Source organism: Mus pahari, chromosome 7 (genome assembly GCF_900095145.1).
Source record: "Mus pahari chromosome 7, PAHARI_EIJ_v1.1, whole genome shotgun sequence".
NCBI classification, from domain to species: Eukaryota; Metazoa; Chordata; class Mammalia; order Rodentia; family Muridae; genus Mus; species Mus pahari.
Genome location: NC_034596.1, coordinates 373,026 through 392,832, shown reverse-complemented (window position 1 = coordinate 392,832; position 19,807 = coordinate 373,026). Strand labels below are relative to the sequence as shown.

The 19,807-nt window shown below is 45.0% G+C and overlaps 1 protein-coding gene across 1 annotated transcript in view; it reads left to right on the top strand.

Annotated features, from left to right (window-relative positions):
- Nucleotides 1-19,807, top strand: part of Plb1 (phospholipase B1) — a 126,154-nt gene that overhangs the window by 42,573 nt on the left and 63,774 nt on the right. The window contains exons 16-19 of the mRNA XM_021202165.2: nt 4,869-4,940; nt 6,243-6,317; nt 8,741-8,804; nt 15,639-15,697. Coding sequence (XP_021057824.1) covers nt 4,869-4,940; nt 6,243-6,317; nt 8,741-8,804; nt 15,639-15,697 — 270 coding nt within the window. The remainder of the gene's footprint in view (nt 1-4,868; nt 4,941-6,242; nt 6,318-8,740; nt 8,805-15,638; nt 15,698-19,807) is intronic.

Genomic DNA, 19,807 nt, shown 5'->3' with positions numbered 1-19,807 from the left:
GCATCAGGTCTCACTGACAAAGACACCTGCAGGTGGAGATAATCCCTTACTGGTGGCTCTAATCCTTCCTAACACTGCAACCCTTATAGTTCCTCACGTTGCTGGGATCCTCAACCATGAGATTATTTTTGTTGCCAGATGGTGGTAACACACACCACCTGCGATTAAAGTGCTATGGAGGCAGGTGTATTTCTGTGAGTTCAAGGCCAGCCTGGTCTACAGAATGAGTTTTAGGTCAGCCGGGACTACATAGAGAAACCTTGTCTCTGAAAAGTCACACTCCCAAAATGATTTTTGTTGCTACTTCATAACTGTAACTCTGTTCCTATTAGGAATCAGAATGTAAATAGCTTTTGGAGATAGAGGTTTGCCGAAGGTATCACCCACCCATGGGAGAATAGCCTTTCTCCCATGAAGGACAGAGAACAGACCCCAGGCTCCCTAGTATGGGCTTGCCCTCCGACCATCTTCTCTCAAGGAGACAGGGTTAACTGGGCCAGCTCAGCCAAACCTTGGGCTCACACCATACCTCCTCACCAACAGGTGTCTGACCACAAGGCCAGGAGAGGCCCTGAAGATGGGATTTAAAGTGGTATAAAGGGAGAAGGCAGGGCAGACATCCTTGGCAAGGGGCCTTTTATGAGCTAAGGGTTTGAGGACAGAGAGCCAAGTACATCAGCAGGTGGCAGGAGGGAGGGAGGCTGATCTGCCAGAAACTGGGGACAATGGGACCTGGAGCATTGACCAGGCCTGGGAAGTGAGAGAGAACAACAGGGGACAGCCAGCAGCACTGGGCTTCTCTCTCTCTCCTTTGGTCCTGCTGTTAACTGTCTGTGGTGTTAGCTGCAGTAGTGGTGATTGCCACCTTCATCAGGCATATCCCTGACCTGCTCAAGGGTCACAAGGAGCCAGTGCCCAGCAGGAAGCAGAAAGTGTTTCCTTTAAGCCCTAGGGCCTGGGGTACAGCAAGTGTCAAGAGGACTCTGCAGGAGCTAACGGTGGCTGTAAACCACAGTCAAAGCCCACAGTTTCCCAATAAGTCCCTCAAGGCTCCTTGCAGCCCAGAAAGGGAGAGGGGAGTCCCCTAAGTGTGTCAGTCCCCCAGTTTCCTCACTGGCAAAACACCAGGCCACCCACAACTCTGCTAGAACCACCCATAGCTCCTGCAGGCTTGAATCTGCCTGTGAAGGATCAGGAATGTGACAGGTTAGGGTGAGGAGAAGAAGGGTGTCAGAAAGTGGTGCTGGCCCCAGTCCCATTTTTGGCTCTTTGCTGACGTAAGTAACATTTTTCTTTCTGTCTCAAGACTATGGTGACTTCCAGCCAGCCTCAAAAGGCTTGTAAAACAACAGAGGCCTGCGGGCGCCCTTCACATCCCTCAGTTCTGTCTCCATAGGGAAGACTGGCGCCCCAGGTTTGATATGCATAGCTTACCCCATACCACTGTGGCCAGTCTCAGGGTACATGTTCTATGCCACACTCATAGACACAGAGCCTTAAGGGAGAGTTTTTCTTCTAGGTAGGCAGCAGAAAGAAGGTCAGAAAAACTTCTGTAATCTCAGGAACCCTCAACTGCAGTTCTCCTGCCTACATATCCAGGCCATATCTGTGTCCAAAAGAATCTCTGCAGTCTACAGAGCCATGTGAGGAGTCACATCAATATTGTCCTTCCCTCTCCTTAGACAGTAGGTGTGAGCTCTGGGAGCCGCACAGAAACAGAGGTGTCGAGCAGTCTTGTCTGCCCACACCTGGACTAGAACTATCTCAGGTGCATGATCTCCAAGCCCCAGCCCTGGCTGCAGCTCGCAACCCCTAGATGAAGCTGAAGAGGCTTTTGTGTCTGGGCTGAACTCAGTCTCTCAGGGCCCTTTCTGTTGCTTCCTCAGCAAATTCTGGAAATTCTTGTATAGTGGTAGTGAAAGAGGCACACCCTTGAGGACATATGATCTCAGGTCCTTCCAGCAATCATAACTCCCCACGTGAAGCCTCGCTGTAAGGTGCTGGAGTTACCAGGCAGGAGAGAGAACTCAGGAAGTGTTCATACTTCAGAAGAACTCTTCCCAGATCTGATTTTTTAAAAAATTTATTGTGTTTATTTATTGAAGGGAGGGGAGCACTGAGCCATGGTATACATGTGACTCACATCAAGCTTGGTAGCCAGTGCAGTACTTGCACAGCCATTTCACCAGCCCACAGAGAGGATTTAAGATCACCTTCATCCATCCACACATACTAGCTAATTTCATGGAGGCAGAGCAGAGTGGAGGATACCAGAAGATAGAGCAAAAGCAAGGATGAGACCAAGAACAGATGCCCCGGAACAGGGGGCAGTATTGTGTGCAGCACTGGGTGCAGGAGGAAGGGAGAGTCTTTGAAGTAATTGGGCTTTTGCTCTCTTGTGAAGATTCAGGATAAGAACTGGTGTAGGAAAACCGGGTGACTGATACAGAAACACTTACCTTGCTTGCTGTTGCCTTAGCCCTGAGACATGATCTCACTCTTTAACCATGCTGCCCTCAAACTTGAAGCAATCTTCCCGCCTCAGCCTCCCACATGTTGAGATTTTAGGCAGGCACCAGCAGGTCCATTTAAAGATATGGTTCTCAACAGTTTTGTTGGGTAAAAAACCTTTGAAGTCTCCTTCCCTAAGGTCTTGAAATATCTCTCAAGGCTCTGCTGGATCCATTACCAAATTCTCTCATGGGTTCTGGCTTTGGGATCCATTACCAAATTCTCTCATGGATTCCGGCTTTCTTGAAAGACTGAGGGGGAGAGAGATGCTTTGCAGTTGACCTCCTGACCCTGGCAATCAGCCAGGCCCCTGGGCCCTCCCTTTGTGAGCAGCCTGCTTCACTTCACGGTTCTCGGAGTGGCCACAGTCAAAATAAAACTGAAAGGAGTTTGAGAGGTTTAAGCACCCAGTCCCTTCCTTCCCCCTCCCCCAGCTCCCCCAACCCCCAACAGGTCTGGAGCCACAGGCTGCCATTCCTTCTTCAGAAGTGGCAGTAATTATACCCTCTTATCTGAATTTCCTTCCATTGGCTCAGAACAAAACACCAGACCCTGATCATTCCTTTGGCTTCTGGGATCTGGGGCACAAACACAGGGTTAGATCTTGAGGGGAATCTGAAGTCTTTATGGTTTATACGTGTGGCAGACTGACTGGGTGCCCAAGCCAGTGACTACCTACATCCCTGTCAAAGTCCTTGTAAGATGAGAGGCAAAGTTGCTACTCTGTGTGTGGCAGGATTGAGAGCAAAGCATAAAGCTCCCAAACCAGAGGGAAAAGGACCTGTGGGAAAAACAAAACAAAACAAACAAACAAGAAAGCAAGCAAACAAAAAAAACCACTCTGATTCCTCTAAGCTGGTCTCTCGATATCAATCTGTTCTCTCTTGATCTTTCTCCCTCTCTTCCTCTCCCTCCCCTTCCCCTCTCCCTCCCTCTTTTCTCCCTCCCCCTCCCTCTCCTTCTCCTTTTCTCTCCCCTCTCCCTCCTCACACCCTCCCTCTCTTATCCATGCTGGCCTTGAACTTGGAGTTTGTGAATGCCCCTATCTCTACCTCCAAAGTGCCAGGATCATAGGTATGTGCCACCACACTAGGTCTTAATTCAGTGCTGAGGATCAAAGCCAGGGTTTTAAGTATGCCAGGCAAAGCACTCTACTGAAACACATCTCCAGTCCATACAAAGTTTTTAAAGCATCTCCCTTGGGCTCAGCCTGGGGCTTAGTAATAGAAAAGTTGCCTAGCCCTGTTCCTGAAGCCCAGCATAGAAAACAAAACATCTAATTCTTCATTTGCCTTTGTTCCCAGTGTCCAGTGCTTTTCTGGTTCCCCCTGCTGTCTGTCCTTAGGTGGCCTTTGTGGTCACCATGCTATGGCATTCTTTCTTAAGTCACTGGACAGCCTTGTCAGTGAGCATGGGAGACAAGCTGGACTCCCTGTCACTCTAGCTCTGCAGCCCAGTTAAAGACTGGAGCCTGTTTGGCTTCATGTGAAGCTGTGTAAACATCAATGCAGAGGTACGGGGTTTGGGTTTTGGTTTTTAACTGGACCTGAGTTTATGTGCATGTAGATTGGTGGTTCCCAACCTGAGGGTTGCAACACCTTTGGGTGTCACATCAGATATCTTGCATATCAGATCTTTACATTATGATTCACAACAATAGCAAAATTATAGTTATGAAGTAGCAGTGCACTGATTTTATGGCTGGGGGACACCACAACATGGGGAACTGTATTAAAGGGTCACAGCATTAGGAAGGTCGAGAGCCACTGATGTAGAATATAGCTGAAGAAGAGAAGCCAGGAACAGGACACATGCTTTTCACATGCTGCCTCGGACTTGCCCTTCCTCTTTGCCTCTACTGTCATTGCCATGGAAATCATCAGTGAGCCAGCTGAGATCTGGGCATGGAGGATAGGACATGACAACCACCCTAGGGTGATCATGAAGCCATGCAACCTGCTGCAGGATATCTGGTTGATTCAGAATACCAATGTCCATCTGCCTAGGATACCTGCCCCAACCATATTCAGTTTCTCCTCCTGTGCTACTGGGGAAGTGGGCAGTCCTGCCTATGAAAAATCAAAATCCAAGAAAACCACTAACCCTCACACAGTGGTCTCTAAATACGAGTGCTACAGAATCCCCAGGGAGCAGCAGCAGGTTACACCCCCACTGAGGGTTAAGCTTCTGATCCCTAAGTCTAAGACAGCTGGAAATGTCCCCAATGGGCTGCTGATCCAAGAGTAAACCTTGAGTGTCTCCCTGGTTGGGGGAGGGGGCACCTCAGGCGTGCCATGGAGGGCTGCTGCCCCGCATAAGGGAGGTGCCTCTGTTTTAGACATCACTTTCTTTTCTAGATGGAACCAGTGGGACAAAAGGATGGGCTACTCAATGCTGCAGAGAGAAAGACAATGAAATGTCCCTCCCAGGTAAGAGACACTGGACTGGGTGAGCTGGGATGTGGGCAGACACATGGAATTTGCTGAAAAGTAGGGTCTTACTGAGATGTTAGCCCCCTGACAGTCTTGGGTCTGTTGTCCTGTGCCTGAGCATAGTTTGTACATTTAGCTGTCCTAAAACATATTCCTGTGTACTGTGAGAGCAGGCTAGCAGAGGGAAGGCCCTCCATACCCATGGAAATCACAGGAACAAAACCACAGCTCTCTTGGCTTCCAGCTATGGCCCCATTCACCTTCTCTGGGCCCTGGTCTTGTGCCCCAGGTGCCACTGGAAACCCTTCCTCTCCCTCAGGAGGCAGAGTTGATGAGTCAATCCTAAGGGGTCTTGAAGGCTGTATCCTAAATATGTGTCCAACATGTGATAGTCATATAAGCAATCTTTCCAAAGACATGGATAAAGAAATAAGCAAACATTAGTGATGCAAATTCCTTCTATCGTGGAATGAAGGTTGATTCTTCTTGATGAATTAGTAAGTTTATTGTGCTATGCAATAAGAAGCAATAATTCACCTTTTCCCCTCTTCACTATGGCTTCCAAAAAGCCTAAAATGAACTTCTCTTTTGGCTGAGATACATGTACTTAGCTCAGTGACACAGATCTTGATGCTGGTGGTTTGCAAATGAGCCATTTCAAAGCCTGGGGAACTTCTTCAGAGGGCCAAGAGGCAAATAGAAGGAAAGAGCCAGGGAAAGGGTTGGCTTCATTAAGATATGCGTAAGAATGCAGCGTTAGAATCCAGCAACTGTCCGGGCCATAACCCGCAGCAGCCTTTTCCCAGTCACAGAAATCCACAGGCACCTCCTGGGTCCCTGGTTACAGACCGACCTCTGGGGGCAGGGCTGTTTCATGGGAAGTGAATTTATAGCTAAGAGGGTATTGGTCACAGGCATCCTGGTTCCTAGCTCTATTCCTGGCTCCTGTCTAGCTAACAGATTTATACTGTGAAACCTGCCCATTCTTTATTCTGCCACATGGACTCTGTACCTCTCTTCAGCTACCCCACCATGCTGTCTCTCTCTGGTGCTGGGGCCTGGACTGTCCTCAGTGCCCATGCCATGACATTATATTTCTGTCTGCTTGTCTGTGATGCTCATAGCTTTTAAAATAAACTCCTTACTCCCCAATAATCTCCTCAGTTCTCTCTTGAACCCATCCCACCATCTGAAACCTTTCAATATGAAGGTTCCAGTTAACCACATCAAAGATAACAAGCTTGATTATTATGGATGGAGAGCTCTGGGTCACAGTTACATGTTACTATTTTTCTACAGGAGAGTCCCTATCTGTTCACCTACAAAAATAGCAACTATCAGGCCAGACGGCTGAAACCCATAGCAAAGCTTCAGGTAAGGAAAAAACAGCCTTGAATCATCTTTGTCACCTTCTACTTGGCTCTCTGTGTTGTCTCTGAGCACACTGAAAGCTGAAGTGTTGTGGAAACTGTAACAAGTTTCTGAAATTCAGCCAGGGCTGACTCGGCGAGTGTTCATGAAGTGTTCCTTTGGTGGCCTGGATCAACACAGTCTTTAGACCTGTCTCAATGTAGTTCTTGATGGGTCAAGAGGCATTGGGGTTCCATGGCACTGTGACAAGATACCTCAGACCAATCACAGACCTCTGGTTAGTCCTTGAGCCTTTAAGGAGAAAGGAAAAATAAACAAAACTTGTCTGAGTAGTAGAAGTCAATTGAGGCCTGGAGACCAGATAGCTACAGAGTTGATCCACACCTACACTGTTTTCAACTTGACTATGGGTTATCTCAGTTGCTTTCAGATTCTTCCTGCTGAGATTAGCTAGGACACTTTGCACTCCTGAAGGGACTCAGACACCTAAAGCTTGGCATCTTCAATCCAGGACAAAGGTAGATAAAGGTGAACTTTGACCTTCTCTGCCCATCTTATGAAAAAGGGAAGTATTCGCTCCAAGCTGTAGCCTGGACTTCTCTAGGAGACCCAGGCTGAGAGACTCTTGGGTAACCAGTGTGCCCTGGATTTTCTGATATCATAGATACACCTAGAAGGAAGCAGGCACAGTGAGACGAAGCCACTGGCTCTGTATGCAAATCCGGATTCTTCCATGGCCTGGCTCTGTGTCAGTAAGCAAGGCCTTAACCTCCCTGTGCTTTGAGGTGTCGTCTGGGAAGTGATGGCTGCGACTGTAGTGGTCTTGCCACAGAGAGTTATAAAGTATGTTAAGAAAGAGAAAGCATTTATTCCAGCGTCTGGCATGCAGTGAATTCTAGAGAAGTGTTAACATTGTTTTGTCTGTATTTCTATTTTCCCTCAGGGTACACTATTAAGTTTCTTCTACATCTCAAAAATAAAAGCTCAGAGAGGCAAGGACTCAGGGTCAGTGCCCAAGCATGATCTGTTGAGTGACTAAGTAGATGGATAGATAGATGGGTTACAGATATGAGACTTTATTTTTTTTTATTATTTTCTTTATTTACATTTCAAATGCTATCCCAAAAGTTCCCCATACCCTCCCCCGCCCCTGCTCCCCTATCCAACCACTCCCACTTCTTGGCCCTGGCCTTCCCCTGTGCTGGGTCATATAAAGTTTACAAGACCAAGGGGCCTCTCTTCCCAATGATGGCTGACTAGGCCATCTTCTGCTACATATGCAGCTAGAGACACAAGTTCAGGGGGTACTGGTTAGTTCATATTGTTGTTGCACCTACAGGGTTGCAGCCCCTTCAGCTCCTTAGGTACTTTCTCTAGCTCCTCCATTGGGGACCCTGTGTTCCATCCAATAGCTGGCTGTGAGCATCCACTTCTGTGTTTGCCAGGCACTGGCATAGCCTCACAAGAGGCCGCTATATCAGGGTCCCTTCAGCAGAATCTTGCTGGCATGTGCATTAGTATCTGGGTTTGGTGGTTGATGATGGGATGGATCCCCAGATGGGATAGTCTCTGGATAGTCCATCCTTTTATCTTAGCTCTAAATTTAGACATGAGACTTTAAAACACAAATAAAATACACTGGTTCCAAAAGAATATAGTTGGGTAGAGGAACGGACATACCAGCCAGCAATTGCATGTACTGTATGTAATAGCAGCTGGAATTAAAATTTGTATTGGGTCTTCTGGGGACAGAGAGGAAGAAAAACCAACTTAGATGGTTAAAGACAACTTTCCTAAAGGGGCCCATGGTCTCAGTTTTGAAGAGTGGCTAGGAATGAGCCTGGTATGTAGACGACTAGGAAATGGAGAGAAGAAAAGAATAGAGGGGCCTATTTACACAGGGGCTTGGGGGTGTGGGGAAGGATGGAGACCTTGGTCAAGGACAGACTAGAGTAGGAAGTATTGGGCTCGATGGTTTTATGCTGAGGTTGGTATATGGTAGCGGTTTGTTCACTCAACAGATAGAATTCATCTTCTGGGATGCCTGGTGCCATTCTGGCCTTTGGGATCACAATAAGGAACAGCAGGGATGGAACAGCCTGGTTTCACTGAGACTTAGGCAGGGGAGGGTCCTGAGAGAGACCACTGCAAATGGAGAAGAGGAGACCATCCAACCTGGGGGGGGAGTATTGACACGGTTGAGGGTTGCAACATTCCACGCAAGAGTATTAAAGGCCTGAGCTCATGTGAAGGAGGCGGCAGCCCTGGAGTGAAGGAGACAGATTGAAGAGAGATCTTAACAAACACTGAAGTTCTATTCAGTTTTAATTATACTCGGTCTTCTCCAATATAACAGCCCACTTCCCACCCTGCCTCTATCCCAGTACGTGCATTTACTTCTAACTTCCATGGTTGTCTCATTTCAGATGAAGGAAGGAACAGAATTCACCTGTCCTGACAAGGACCCCTCGGACTCAGTCCCCACAACAGGTACATGACTGTCATGTTCAGTGTGAGTTTCAACTCAACTTGAGGTCTGAACTTCAAGTCTCAGCAACTTTAAAATGCCAAGGATTCCAGAGGTGTGAGCTCAAGATGGGCAAGAAGGCCTAGGACAGTATTTATGGCTCTGTGAGAAGCCACAGGTCATGTTTATGCTTGATTATTCTTTAACTAAAATAATAGCATCACTATCAGAAAGCATTTATTGAGCGTTGACCCCACGTTTAGACCATGTTGTACCAGGAGTCTAAGGGTTGTTGAGTGCAGTGCTTCTGTCTTAAAACCTGCAGAGGTGAATTTGTTCTTCTTCTTCTTCTTTTTTTTAAATTAACTTTTAAACAGGAAGCAAAATTAGCCAGTCCATACTTCTTACCCAAGGAATGTGCAGAGTGTGTTCAGGGCTGCACAGAGCATTATAAAGTACCATTCCCATTGTCTCAACTGTGTGTCCTTCCTTTCCTTTTCCTCCCTCCTTCCATCCTTCCTTTCTTCTTCTTCAGACATAGTTTCCTTATGTAGCTCTGGCTATATTAGAACTCACTCTGTAACCAGGCTGGCCTTGAACTCACAAAGAGCCCCTGCCTCTCGAGTGCTAGGATCAAAGGTGTGCCACCACTGACTTCACTGTTTTCTAAAATGTTGCTGGGCTCTGAATATGAGACTCACAGAATGTTCTAGACAGTCATTAACAATCTTCCTAAAAAGGAAACTATGAGCACTGCAGCTTTCTTTGCTGTGAAGCAGCTTGGGAAATGATGTCTGTACATATGGAAAGTCATATGAAGGTTGTAGTGGGACCCAGGTGACGCAGGACGTTAGCTATCAATGACGTCCATGCTATAGGCCCTCATGCTTGGCACTGGAGGATAATTAGATATGCTCATTTTTCAGTTCACTTGCTGGCAAGTTGTTGAATCTCTCCTATAAGCCATTTGGGAGTCTCTGTCCTAGCTGATCTATTTTAACCTCTGACCTGGATTACTGAAAATAGAAAATTAGGTTTGGAGAAGTCACACTACCTTTAAGGAGTCTTACATTTGTAGTAATTCTGTCTCCTTGTGTTGTGAGCAGAGCAAATAAGTACCATGATTTCACTCACCTTCACAGTTGTCTTGACTTTGCACATGCAGATTAAGTCAAATAGTTATCAAGTGAGTTAAAAAAATTTCACTGCTGGGTGGTGGTGGTGGTGGTGCACACCTTGATCCTAGCACTCAAGAGGCAGAGGCAGAGGCAGGCAGATTTCTTAAGTACTGAGTTCAAGGCCAGCCTAGTTTACAGAGTAAATTCCAGGACAACCAGGGCTACATAGAAACCCTGTCTTGAAAAACCAAAACAAACAAACAAAGAAATAAAAAGCTCACTAAAGCCTAGATTCAAAATTTATTCTTCAAAACTATAGTGAAACAAAATAGACAATCATATCTAATCCTTTACCTGTCATTGCCTGTTAATTGTAACACAATAACCAGAATCTGGAACCTTAAAAGTATTTAAGCTCTCTTTAGTCTATGGCTTTAGTGCCTGGTATTTAATATTAGACTGCTTATCTGTTTGGCCACTGGTGATGGCCCCTGTGGCAAAGTTAAAACAATAGCAAAAGACTTGACAAGGGGGCCATGTGTTGGGATGGTCTTCCTCTGAACTGCACATTCTAATGTGAACTAATTCACCTTGCAAAACCAGCATGAATTCTGTCCACGGACACACTCAAGTCCCCATTGACCTAATTACCTTGCATTGGGCCCATCTCTTAAGTTTCTACCTCCTTCACACCACCATATTGAGGACCAAACCTTCGGAACTTGAGTCTTTGGGGGCCCAAACCACATACACAAACCCCACAGAAGTGATGCAGATGATGATAAATGAAGTTTAGTCTTTAATACTTCTTGCTCCTGTGTTTGATGACACTGAATTTCTGTTGATCTATTTATTGGGTGGACTTTAACAGCAGAAAGAGAAGGTCATCTTTATTTGTATGCCCTCTGGCAGTTAAAAACCCTTATTCTAAGACATAGATAGAGGTCTGAGTATAGAGATATCGCATATATCTAGATAGATAGAGTATCAGTTTGAAAGCTTTAATAACCATACTTTAATCTTATTACTCTGAGAGAGGATGATCTGTAAAGTATTTTGCAATCTCCCTAAATTGTGTTTCTGTCTTGGTAAGCATTCATTAGAACATATCTCCACATCTAAAAACCAGATAAAGTACAGTCTCTTCCTTACTCCCTGACCCTGGTGACTATTGTGTTTATTAGTGCTTGAAGAATTCAAGGGCAGATCTCAAGGTCTTATGATCTGAGATACCTCAGTGATAGGCACTGTTTAAGTAAGCAGATAGATAGGTTGATCCAAGCCTTGCTGAGCTAACCAGATGGCCTATGACTAAACCACACATGCCCATCTAGTGGAATTCAGACTCATTTAAGAGTGTTGGGGTGCTCCTCTGAGTTTCTTGGAAAGCACCACTCAGGAAAATGACTGCAGAAAATGACATAAAAAATAAGGAATTTTTTTCAGTTTTGTGCCACTCATCCATGACTGAGCATTCTAACCATATTTGCACCTGAAGCAGTTACATGTTTAAAAAAATAAAAGAGGGAAAAGAAAAACCTTAGTAAAAGAGCACACGACTATTTTCTCTGATTGTTACTGTGTTTCTGGTAAGTTCTTCCCTCTCTGGAGACCCTGTTAATGATGTCTAATTGAAATGGGGACATGTGGTACACATCCTGTTAGAGCTGACCATCTTCTTACATCCCCACTGGCTTAGCAAATGAGAGAAACCACTAAATACATATTGAGCAACTCTGAATAACTGAGAATTTCGAATTCATCCAATGATTCTCAGAGTGTATAAGTAAACTAGGCCACAGTACCACCACTCAAATGGTGTAAAACATCTATTTTGCCTTTCAAATTATTTCCAAAACCCTTTTGGTAGTCACCTTTCCTAGTGTGTTCCTGAATCCACAGATGTGCAGATCAAAAACCATGTTACAGAATAGGATACTGCCTGTCATCACTGGTCATGGACTAGGTGTCCATTCTCATCACACACCGGAGCTTCTGGGTGATGAGCCTGCTCACCTGTGAGGCTGTGCAGGATCAAGTCTAGAAATCTGGGGCAAGTTATATTTTTTATAACTAATCAGCATTTGGAATTCAGTAAAGGATAATGTCTTGCAAGGTCTCCCTCCTGCTCCATATACATATAGGATTTACAAAGCACTTTGTGGCTTTTATAAACACTAACTATATTTTGAGTCTTGCTCTCATATAGCTAAGATGGCTTAAATATCTACTTGGGGTGGGGAGGGTGTCTGTTCCTTACTTAAAGTTTTTTTTTCCCCAAAAATAAGTGGCCATGAGGAGTGGAAGGGGGTGTGGCTCATTATCTGTTGGATTCAAGGTGCTTATTCTAATTCCATGCAGAGGAAACAACCCATAGCTTTATAGAATGGAAGGCATTACTATGCTGCCTGTGTGTGGCTCTCAGAAGCATTCTGGAACAGGAAACGTGCATTTACCTCAGTCACTGCATCTTGCTAGACTCCCAATCCTATTATTTTACCCCAGTTAGGTAAACTGAGCTCCCCCAGAGCTAAGGTGGGAAAGTGGCCACGTCCCAGCAGTCAGCAGTCCTCTATAGGCCTTTCACCTCACTGTCACCCAACTGCCTGTGCTCAGTGGAAGTTGCAAAGCCATCTGTTCATAGAATTATGACTTGGTATAGCCTGCCATCAGCAAGAAGTGTTGCCCCATGGTGGCTGAGCCTGCCAGTCCCTTAGAACATCCAGCCTACTTAACCAATTCAAATTCTTCCCTAAGAGGCTCATTTATCCGGGTGATTTCCTCCCTCAACATTATTTTTTATGTTATTTTAAAAGAAACACTTAATATGTTTAAACAAATAAAAACCAATTGAGGATTTGATAAAGGGACCACTGAAATGCTAAGGGATAGAGTAGAACTTTTAAATGTAAGAATAAGTTTGTGGGAATTGGAACTGGGACCCCTGCTTATAGGTTAGACAACATAGAGGAGTAGAAAATGAAATTAGTGAACTGGAGGGTAGATACTCGGACATTATTTGGATGTCAGCATCCGTTGAGTGTAAGGAGACGCAAAGGACTGAGAACTACGTCAATGGAGCCAGCCTCTGTATCTATAGCCTCCACTTCAGCCGATTCAAACAAGAATGGCTCAAAAATGTTTAGGCAAGGAAAGAGAAAGTCCCATCTATAGTGAGCTTACAGGCTTTGCTTCCTTTGTTAACCCCTAAACAATTCATTATAATTTTTTCTTATTTTGAGATAATATACTTACATCATTTCTCCTTTCTCTTCTCCCTTCAAACCCTCCTGTATACCCCTTCCTTTCTCCCTAAATTTCTTATTTAAACCTTTGGAATCTATAAAATTACCATCACAGACCACATAAATTTTAATTCAAGCTAATATGTTTTATTAATATATTTATAACAAATGCCTAGTAATGACCAGTACTTCTCAGGAACAAGGTGGCCTTCAATACATGGATGCAAGTATGACAGCCAAATGCAGGAAACCGGCACTTACACCACCTCAGACCTGTATCATTTCTTAGTGAAATTAATACATTTCTTGTACTCCTCATATGTGCAAGATCTCATTTATCCATATATACTTAGATTAAAATCTCCGAAGGCAGAATTGGGGTTTCAGTCTAATGTCAGTAAATTACCATCATTGTGAAAATCTTTTCATAAAATTCTTAAAACTGGAGAGCAAAGGGGTTTGGAAGCCCTAGCTAACAATTTACCTAGCAAATTGGTTTTTTAGATTACAGCACTGGATGGTTCAAGTTGTTGGGCTACACAAGAATAAAGCCCCAGCCTGCTGTCTGCTACTCATGAGTATGGCTCTTCATGAGCTGAGACCATGTCCCCAACTTACCTCTGTGCAGGCTGCTCACTCTTTATAATATAGCACCAGAGCCTACATGGCCTCCTGATAAGGGCTCTGTAGCAATGTCCGTGAGTTAATGATGAGTGTTGAACTTCTTTCAAGGTAGAGAACTGTTCGTTCCAGATAACATTTATCTAATCAGCCCACATAAATGTAATCTTATCTGGAAATAGTTGTCTTTCCAGAGAGAGAAATTACTAAAGCATCTTTTCTAAATTTCTAGGCTGCATCTTGAAATGTGATGGCATTAATAAACCTCAACCCAAGGTCTACAGAATATTAGACCTAAGAAATGCACGGGCTCCATCTTAACAGTAGAATCCTAGATAAGTCAACTCCTCCCACCAAGCCTTGCTTCATGTGGCCTAATCTCTCCACGGAGAATCCTACAGAGTGGCCAACTAGAGATTCTCACTTAGAAACAAACTGTACACAGTTATGTGCACACACACACACACACACACACACACACTAGGGGAGCAGGATATGTGTGCATATTTTTGTTTCCTTTTTACCCAAATTTAAGAAGTATGTACTGTTTGAGGTGCTTTTTATATATTTTTTTAAATTTTATTCTGTGTACACGTGCATACATGTGTGTGGGCTAGCCTGTGCTATGGAGCCCATGTAGAGGTCAGAGGCCAACTCACAGGTGATCTCTGTCTACCCCGTGGATCCTGGGGACAAAACTCATGATTTTAGACAATGGTAGCAAGAGATTTTACCTGCCGAGCCATCTTGAGGGCCCTGGACCGCTTTTTCTCTCATCCTATAATAAATGTGGAAGCTTTGGAGGCAAATCTTTCCATCGCCTTTACATTTAACCAACTCCAAAGACCTTCCCCAGCATATGCATACCAGTTGGCATTCAGAGAATCCACCATTACAGCCCTAAGAATACAGTGATTGACTGTCACCACAAGCTAAAATAAACCACTTTGGAGGAATTGAGAGAAGGGATTTTTTTTTTTTTTGCCTCCCCTCCCATAGCCTGATTTCTCTGAGAAGAGGTCATTTTAAAGTTTCCATGCTTAGCCCTGTAGGCGTGTGTTAATGTGTGCAGCTGGGTTTGTGATTTGATATTGTTCTTCTAACTGCATAGAGTATCTGTGGAAGGCTGGGAAAGGCCACATAGGCTATAATCATGCAAGAGGGAGTGGGAGGGGGATGCGCATGCGCTTGCGCCCATGTGTATGCGTGTGATGAATTCCAGACATGATGATGGGGGAAGGAAAAATAAAGAAAGATACTTACTTGGCGGCTCTAGAATCTAAGAAACAAGACTTCAAAGCTGTCATCAGGCTTTGCAATGGCAGCCAAAATTATGTGAGTCAATTTGTACCCAGACCTGGAAAGAAACAGTTATGGTCTCTCCTACAAATGCAGAAATAAACCACTTTCCATGGCTTCCTAATGAAAACATACTTCTCAGTAGTTCTCAAAATGTGGTACCCAGACAGGACTTGGGGCAGCCACAGTACCTGAGCATTAGACATGCAAAAATCACAGACCACCACAGACCTGCTAAATCTGGAGCTCTTGATAGTTCAGGGGTCACAGATGATTCCGTTGCCCAACCCAGTTTGAGGACCAGTAATCCCCATATTCTCTCAGGTACACATTCATGTGTCAGTCTACATCCTATTCTAGGACGCATCTAGGACTTTTCCTTACCCGTGCAAGTCCTCAGTGGGTGTGGCAGCTGCCATTCTGCAAGCAGTGTGAAAGTGGTAGAGAAGCCTGAGTTGACAGCCGGTGGGAGCAAGGCATGCCACTGGCAAAGCTAGGTTTCTCAGAGACATAGGGGACTAAGTCAGGGCTTCCTGAAACCCTCATTTTCCATTCACCCAGATTTGCTTTCCAGTTCACAGGTTGAGGCCTGCTGATATCAAGGTCATAGGAGCATTGGGTGACTCGCTCACGGTAGGTGATCTCAACTGTAGAAAATTAAGAAGAGAGATGTTGTTTATGATTTTGAGGCAGGGTTTTGTGTAGCTCAGGCTGGCGTCAAATTCACTATGTAACTGGGGTTGGCCTTGAACTCCTAATCTTCCTGTGTCTACCTCCCAAGTGCTGGGATTACAGCTGTGGGCTACCACATCCAACTAGGAGAGATTTTAATGAATACAAAAAACATGAGACTGAAAGTTGAGGTTTTACTCTTAGCCCAATCCTCAAAGGTTCCCTATCTCCTTTGCCTGGCAGCTAGCATGCCCAGCTTGATTTTGTTCCAACCTCTATACTCCTCTGCCATGCTGAGGTGAAAAGAAAACAAAGTAGAAGGGCCCCTGAAGGGGCATGAGTGGCTAAGTGAAGTTATACAGCCCATGTTTGGGGCGCAATAGTATCTCCTGCCATGAGTGTCTCCAAAGACCCAGCCAGTCCTGTCTGTTCATGTAGAAAAGCTAAGAGATGCCTGCTCAAATGGATGTACAGGGGTGATGAGCTAGGAACAAGTGCTGATGGGCATGGAAGTGTTGGTAAGAAAAGAGGGTCAATAGAAGAAGTTGAGGCTCCAGAGATGAACAAACCTACTTCTGTAGCTGCCCCAAGGTGATACTCCAGACCCTTAGAAAGCACATCTTTAAAAACAGAGTCCAGTCATAGAGAGCCTAAGGGAGTTGGTCCCCTAAAGTTTCAAGAAACAAGTTTTTAAGGTCACATTACTCCTGGGTGGAGTTCAGCTGTTGTCTCCAGATGCTGCCCTCTAGATCAGTTACAAGGCAGCATTGCCCAGTGTTGCCTGAGTCCTCTATGCTCCCCGGTGTCCCTCTTGGGGACAGTGGGCGAGAAGTCATGGAATCAACTGCTCAGACTCCTGGAGCAGGTGAGAATGCGGCAGTAAGCTCATTTATTAATTCTTAGGAGCACCCTTTATACCCTCTACCCATGTCCCATCGGTCCAAGCAAACATGTCTTCCCCAGCTCTAGGCTTTCAGGCAGGCCTCAGGTTGGCCTTCATGTGGTAGTTGCCTCTCTGACTGTGTACCCCGTCCCCCATGTTTATGTGGAAGTAGTCACCGCCTTGGCATTGGCTTTTCTGTTCCTCCTACAGCCGGGTTTGAATTCTCCAAGGAGCAGATATCTGGCCACAACTGTGATTTAGTCACACAGTGAAGTCAACTCACTCAATAGCCCCATGACAGAAATCCTGTAAGATCTGACATTCCTCACATTTGACCAATAAGGAAGGTTCAGTGAGTGCCCAAGTCACTCAGCTCCTGAGTCTAGAAGTCAGGCCCAGAATCTACAATGGATCTACTGCTGGGATCTACAATGTAAGCCCCACAGCAGTCTTCACCATGAGATCCCAGCAGTTCTTTATCCCAGAGGTACTACTATGTGTTACCCCTGGGAGAGACTGGCAGGCTGGTTATTGGCACATTACCAGTCATATATCTCAGCCACTTCCTGGTGAGTGAGGTCTGATACCTGCCCCCTCCCCATGGTCACTGGAAGATGCTTTCAGGATAGACAGTCACAGAGAATCACAAAGGTGCTTGAGACTTTGTGGGGAGGCAGCACATGTGATGTGGTGGCAGTTAGGTACTGTGGTGGTTAGAATTTGCTTAGCCCAGGGAGTGGCACTACTAGCAGGTATGGCCTTGTTGGAGGAAGTGTGTCACTGTAGGGGTGGGCTTGGAGACTCTCCTACTAGCTGTCTGGAAGCCAGTCTTCTCCTGGTGCCTTCAGAACAAGATGTAGAACTCTCAGCTCCTCCAGTACCGTGGCTGCCTAGATACTTCATGCTTCCAGCCATGGTGATAACAGACAGAATCTCAGAACCTGTAAGCCAGCCCCAATTAAATGTTGTCTTTTATAAGAATTGCCTTGGTTATGGTGTCTCATCACAGCAATGGAAACTCTATCTAAGACAGAAGTAGGTACCAGGGACTGGGGTATTGCTATGATAGGCCTGACCATGCTCTCATTTGGAGGAATATGGATTTTGTGACTTTGGATTTGGAAAGCTATAGAATACTTTAAATGGGACTTAATAGACTTTCCTAGTAGGAATATGGAAAACATTGGTGCTAAGGGTCATTTGGATTCTGGAGGTTTTTCTTACGGTGTTTTGGTAAAGAATGTTGCTGCTTTTTACCCTTGTCCAAAGAGTGTGCCCGAAGCTAAGGTAAAGAGATTTCTATGAATTGCATTGACAAAGGAAGCCTCAAAAAAGCTCAGCATAAGCTGGGCGTGGTGGCGCACGCCTTTAATCCCAGCACTCGGGAGGCAGAGGCAGGTGGATTTCTGAGTTCGAGGCCAGCCTGGTCTACAAAGTGAGTTCCAGGACAGCCAGGGCTACACAGAGAAACCCTGTCTTGAAAAAAACCAAAAAAAAAAAAAAAAAAGTTTAAAAAAGCTCAGCATCGTCTTTGTTCTCTGGTTTATTCTCATGAAGAGTGTTTTGATCAAGTGTAGCAAGCTTAGAAAGTCAAAATACAAAATGCAGGTTCAAAGAGTAAAGGGGCTCCATGAAATGAAATGGAGCTGAATGCTGTGTTCAAAGATATTAAATGGAATCAACTGAGTGGTGACCATGGGACAAGGACCCACTAAGCTAAACTTATGCATTTGCAGTTGTACAAGGGAGAGTTATATTGTGATAGGCATTATTAGGACCTGGTTATTGTTTTCATTTGGACATAAGGAGATATTAATATGTATCAAATTGACAAGGGATAGATTCTGATGTCTATTCTCAGTTTTCAACTTGATTATGATATATAGTAAAAAGCTCAGGTCCAAGCATGGTGGTACACACTTTTAATCCAAGGAGACAGAAGCAAGCAGATCTTGAGTTCAAGGCTAGTCTAGCTCAGAGCAAGTTCCAGGTAAAGAAAACTTAAGTCTAGGTGTGATGGTGCATGCCTTTAATCCTAGTATTCAGGAGACAGAGCCATGCAGATCTCTGAGTTCAAGTACAAAGCAAGTTCCAGAGCAGCCAAGCTTAGGCAGTAAAGTAGTTGGAAAACAGAAAGCTTGTGATAATGTAATAGAACAAGGGGGATCATGTTGCATCTCCAGCAAACAACAGAACTCAGCAGCTTTGGCCATGTGGCTCTAACTTTAGAGTCAAGAATAGAAAGGACTACTGGGACAATTGATACTGGTTAGCAGGAGCTAAGAAATTGGCAGTGATTAAGACCAGCATCACTGAGGTGAAATGATCTGGGAAATGTTTTCTGAGAGCACAACGAAGCTGTGTTCCAGAGATAGCCAAGGTTGTACCTTGTGCTATAGATGGACTTGGTCATGTGTAAGAGACACCCAGGTGGTGCTGGTTTTGAAGGTATGAGGGGTCATGGAGAATAGCTGAGGCTTGGCACTGTGAGAGGCCAAAGAAGGCCATTGGTGAAGCTGCAGCCTCAGATGCAGTTAATGGCCCAGGACTGAAGGGGTCATGTAAGGAAGTTGAGGCTTGGCACCATGAAGAAAGCCCATGAGACTATTGGTGAAGCCTAGTTGCAGTGGAAAACCCCAGAATACTGGAGATGCCAGTACTATGGAATGACCACCAAAAATAGCAGCAGCAGTGGAGTGGAGTCAACCAGAGGCTAGAGTTCTACAAAGGACAGAGCTGGAGATGTGACTCAAACCCTTTGGAGAGCCCAGAAAAAGATCACGGGTGGATCACGAAGCTGTAAAGTTGAAGTTGTGTTGAATACTCCAAGATGTTAGAGATGTCAGAGCTGTGGGCTATCTGCCAAGGAAAGCTGCAAACAGGGAGTAGAAACAGCCCAAAAGAAGCTGTTGCAGTAACCAAAGATGAAGGGGGTTGTAGATCTGAAGAGTACTTTGACATCAGACATGGAGGTGCAGAGTTTGGAATTTGCACAGCTGGTTTTTGGACTAGCTTTGATATTTCCAAAATAGTATTTCCTCCCTATGACATTTTGGAATGGTAATGTGTATCCTGTAATGTTGGAGGTATGTGGTCTGCTTTTTGATTCTGATTTTATAGGGGATTCCAATTAAGAAATTGTATGAATGCTGGGCGGTGGTGGCACACCACCTAGCACTCGGGAGGCA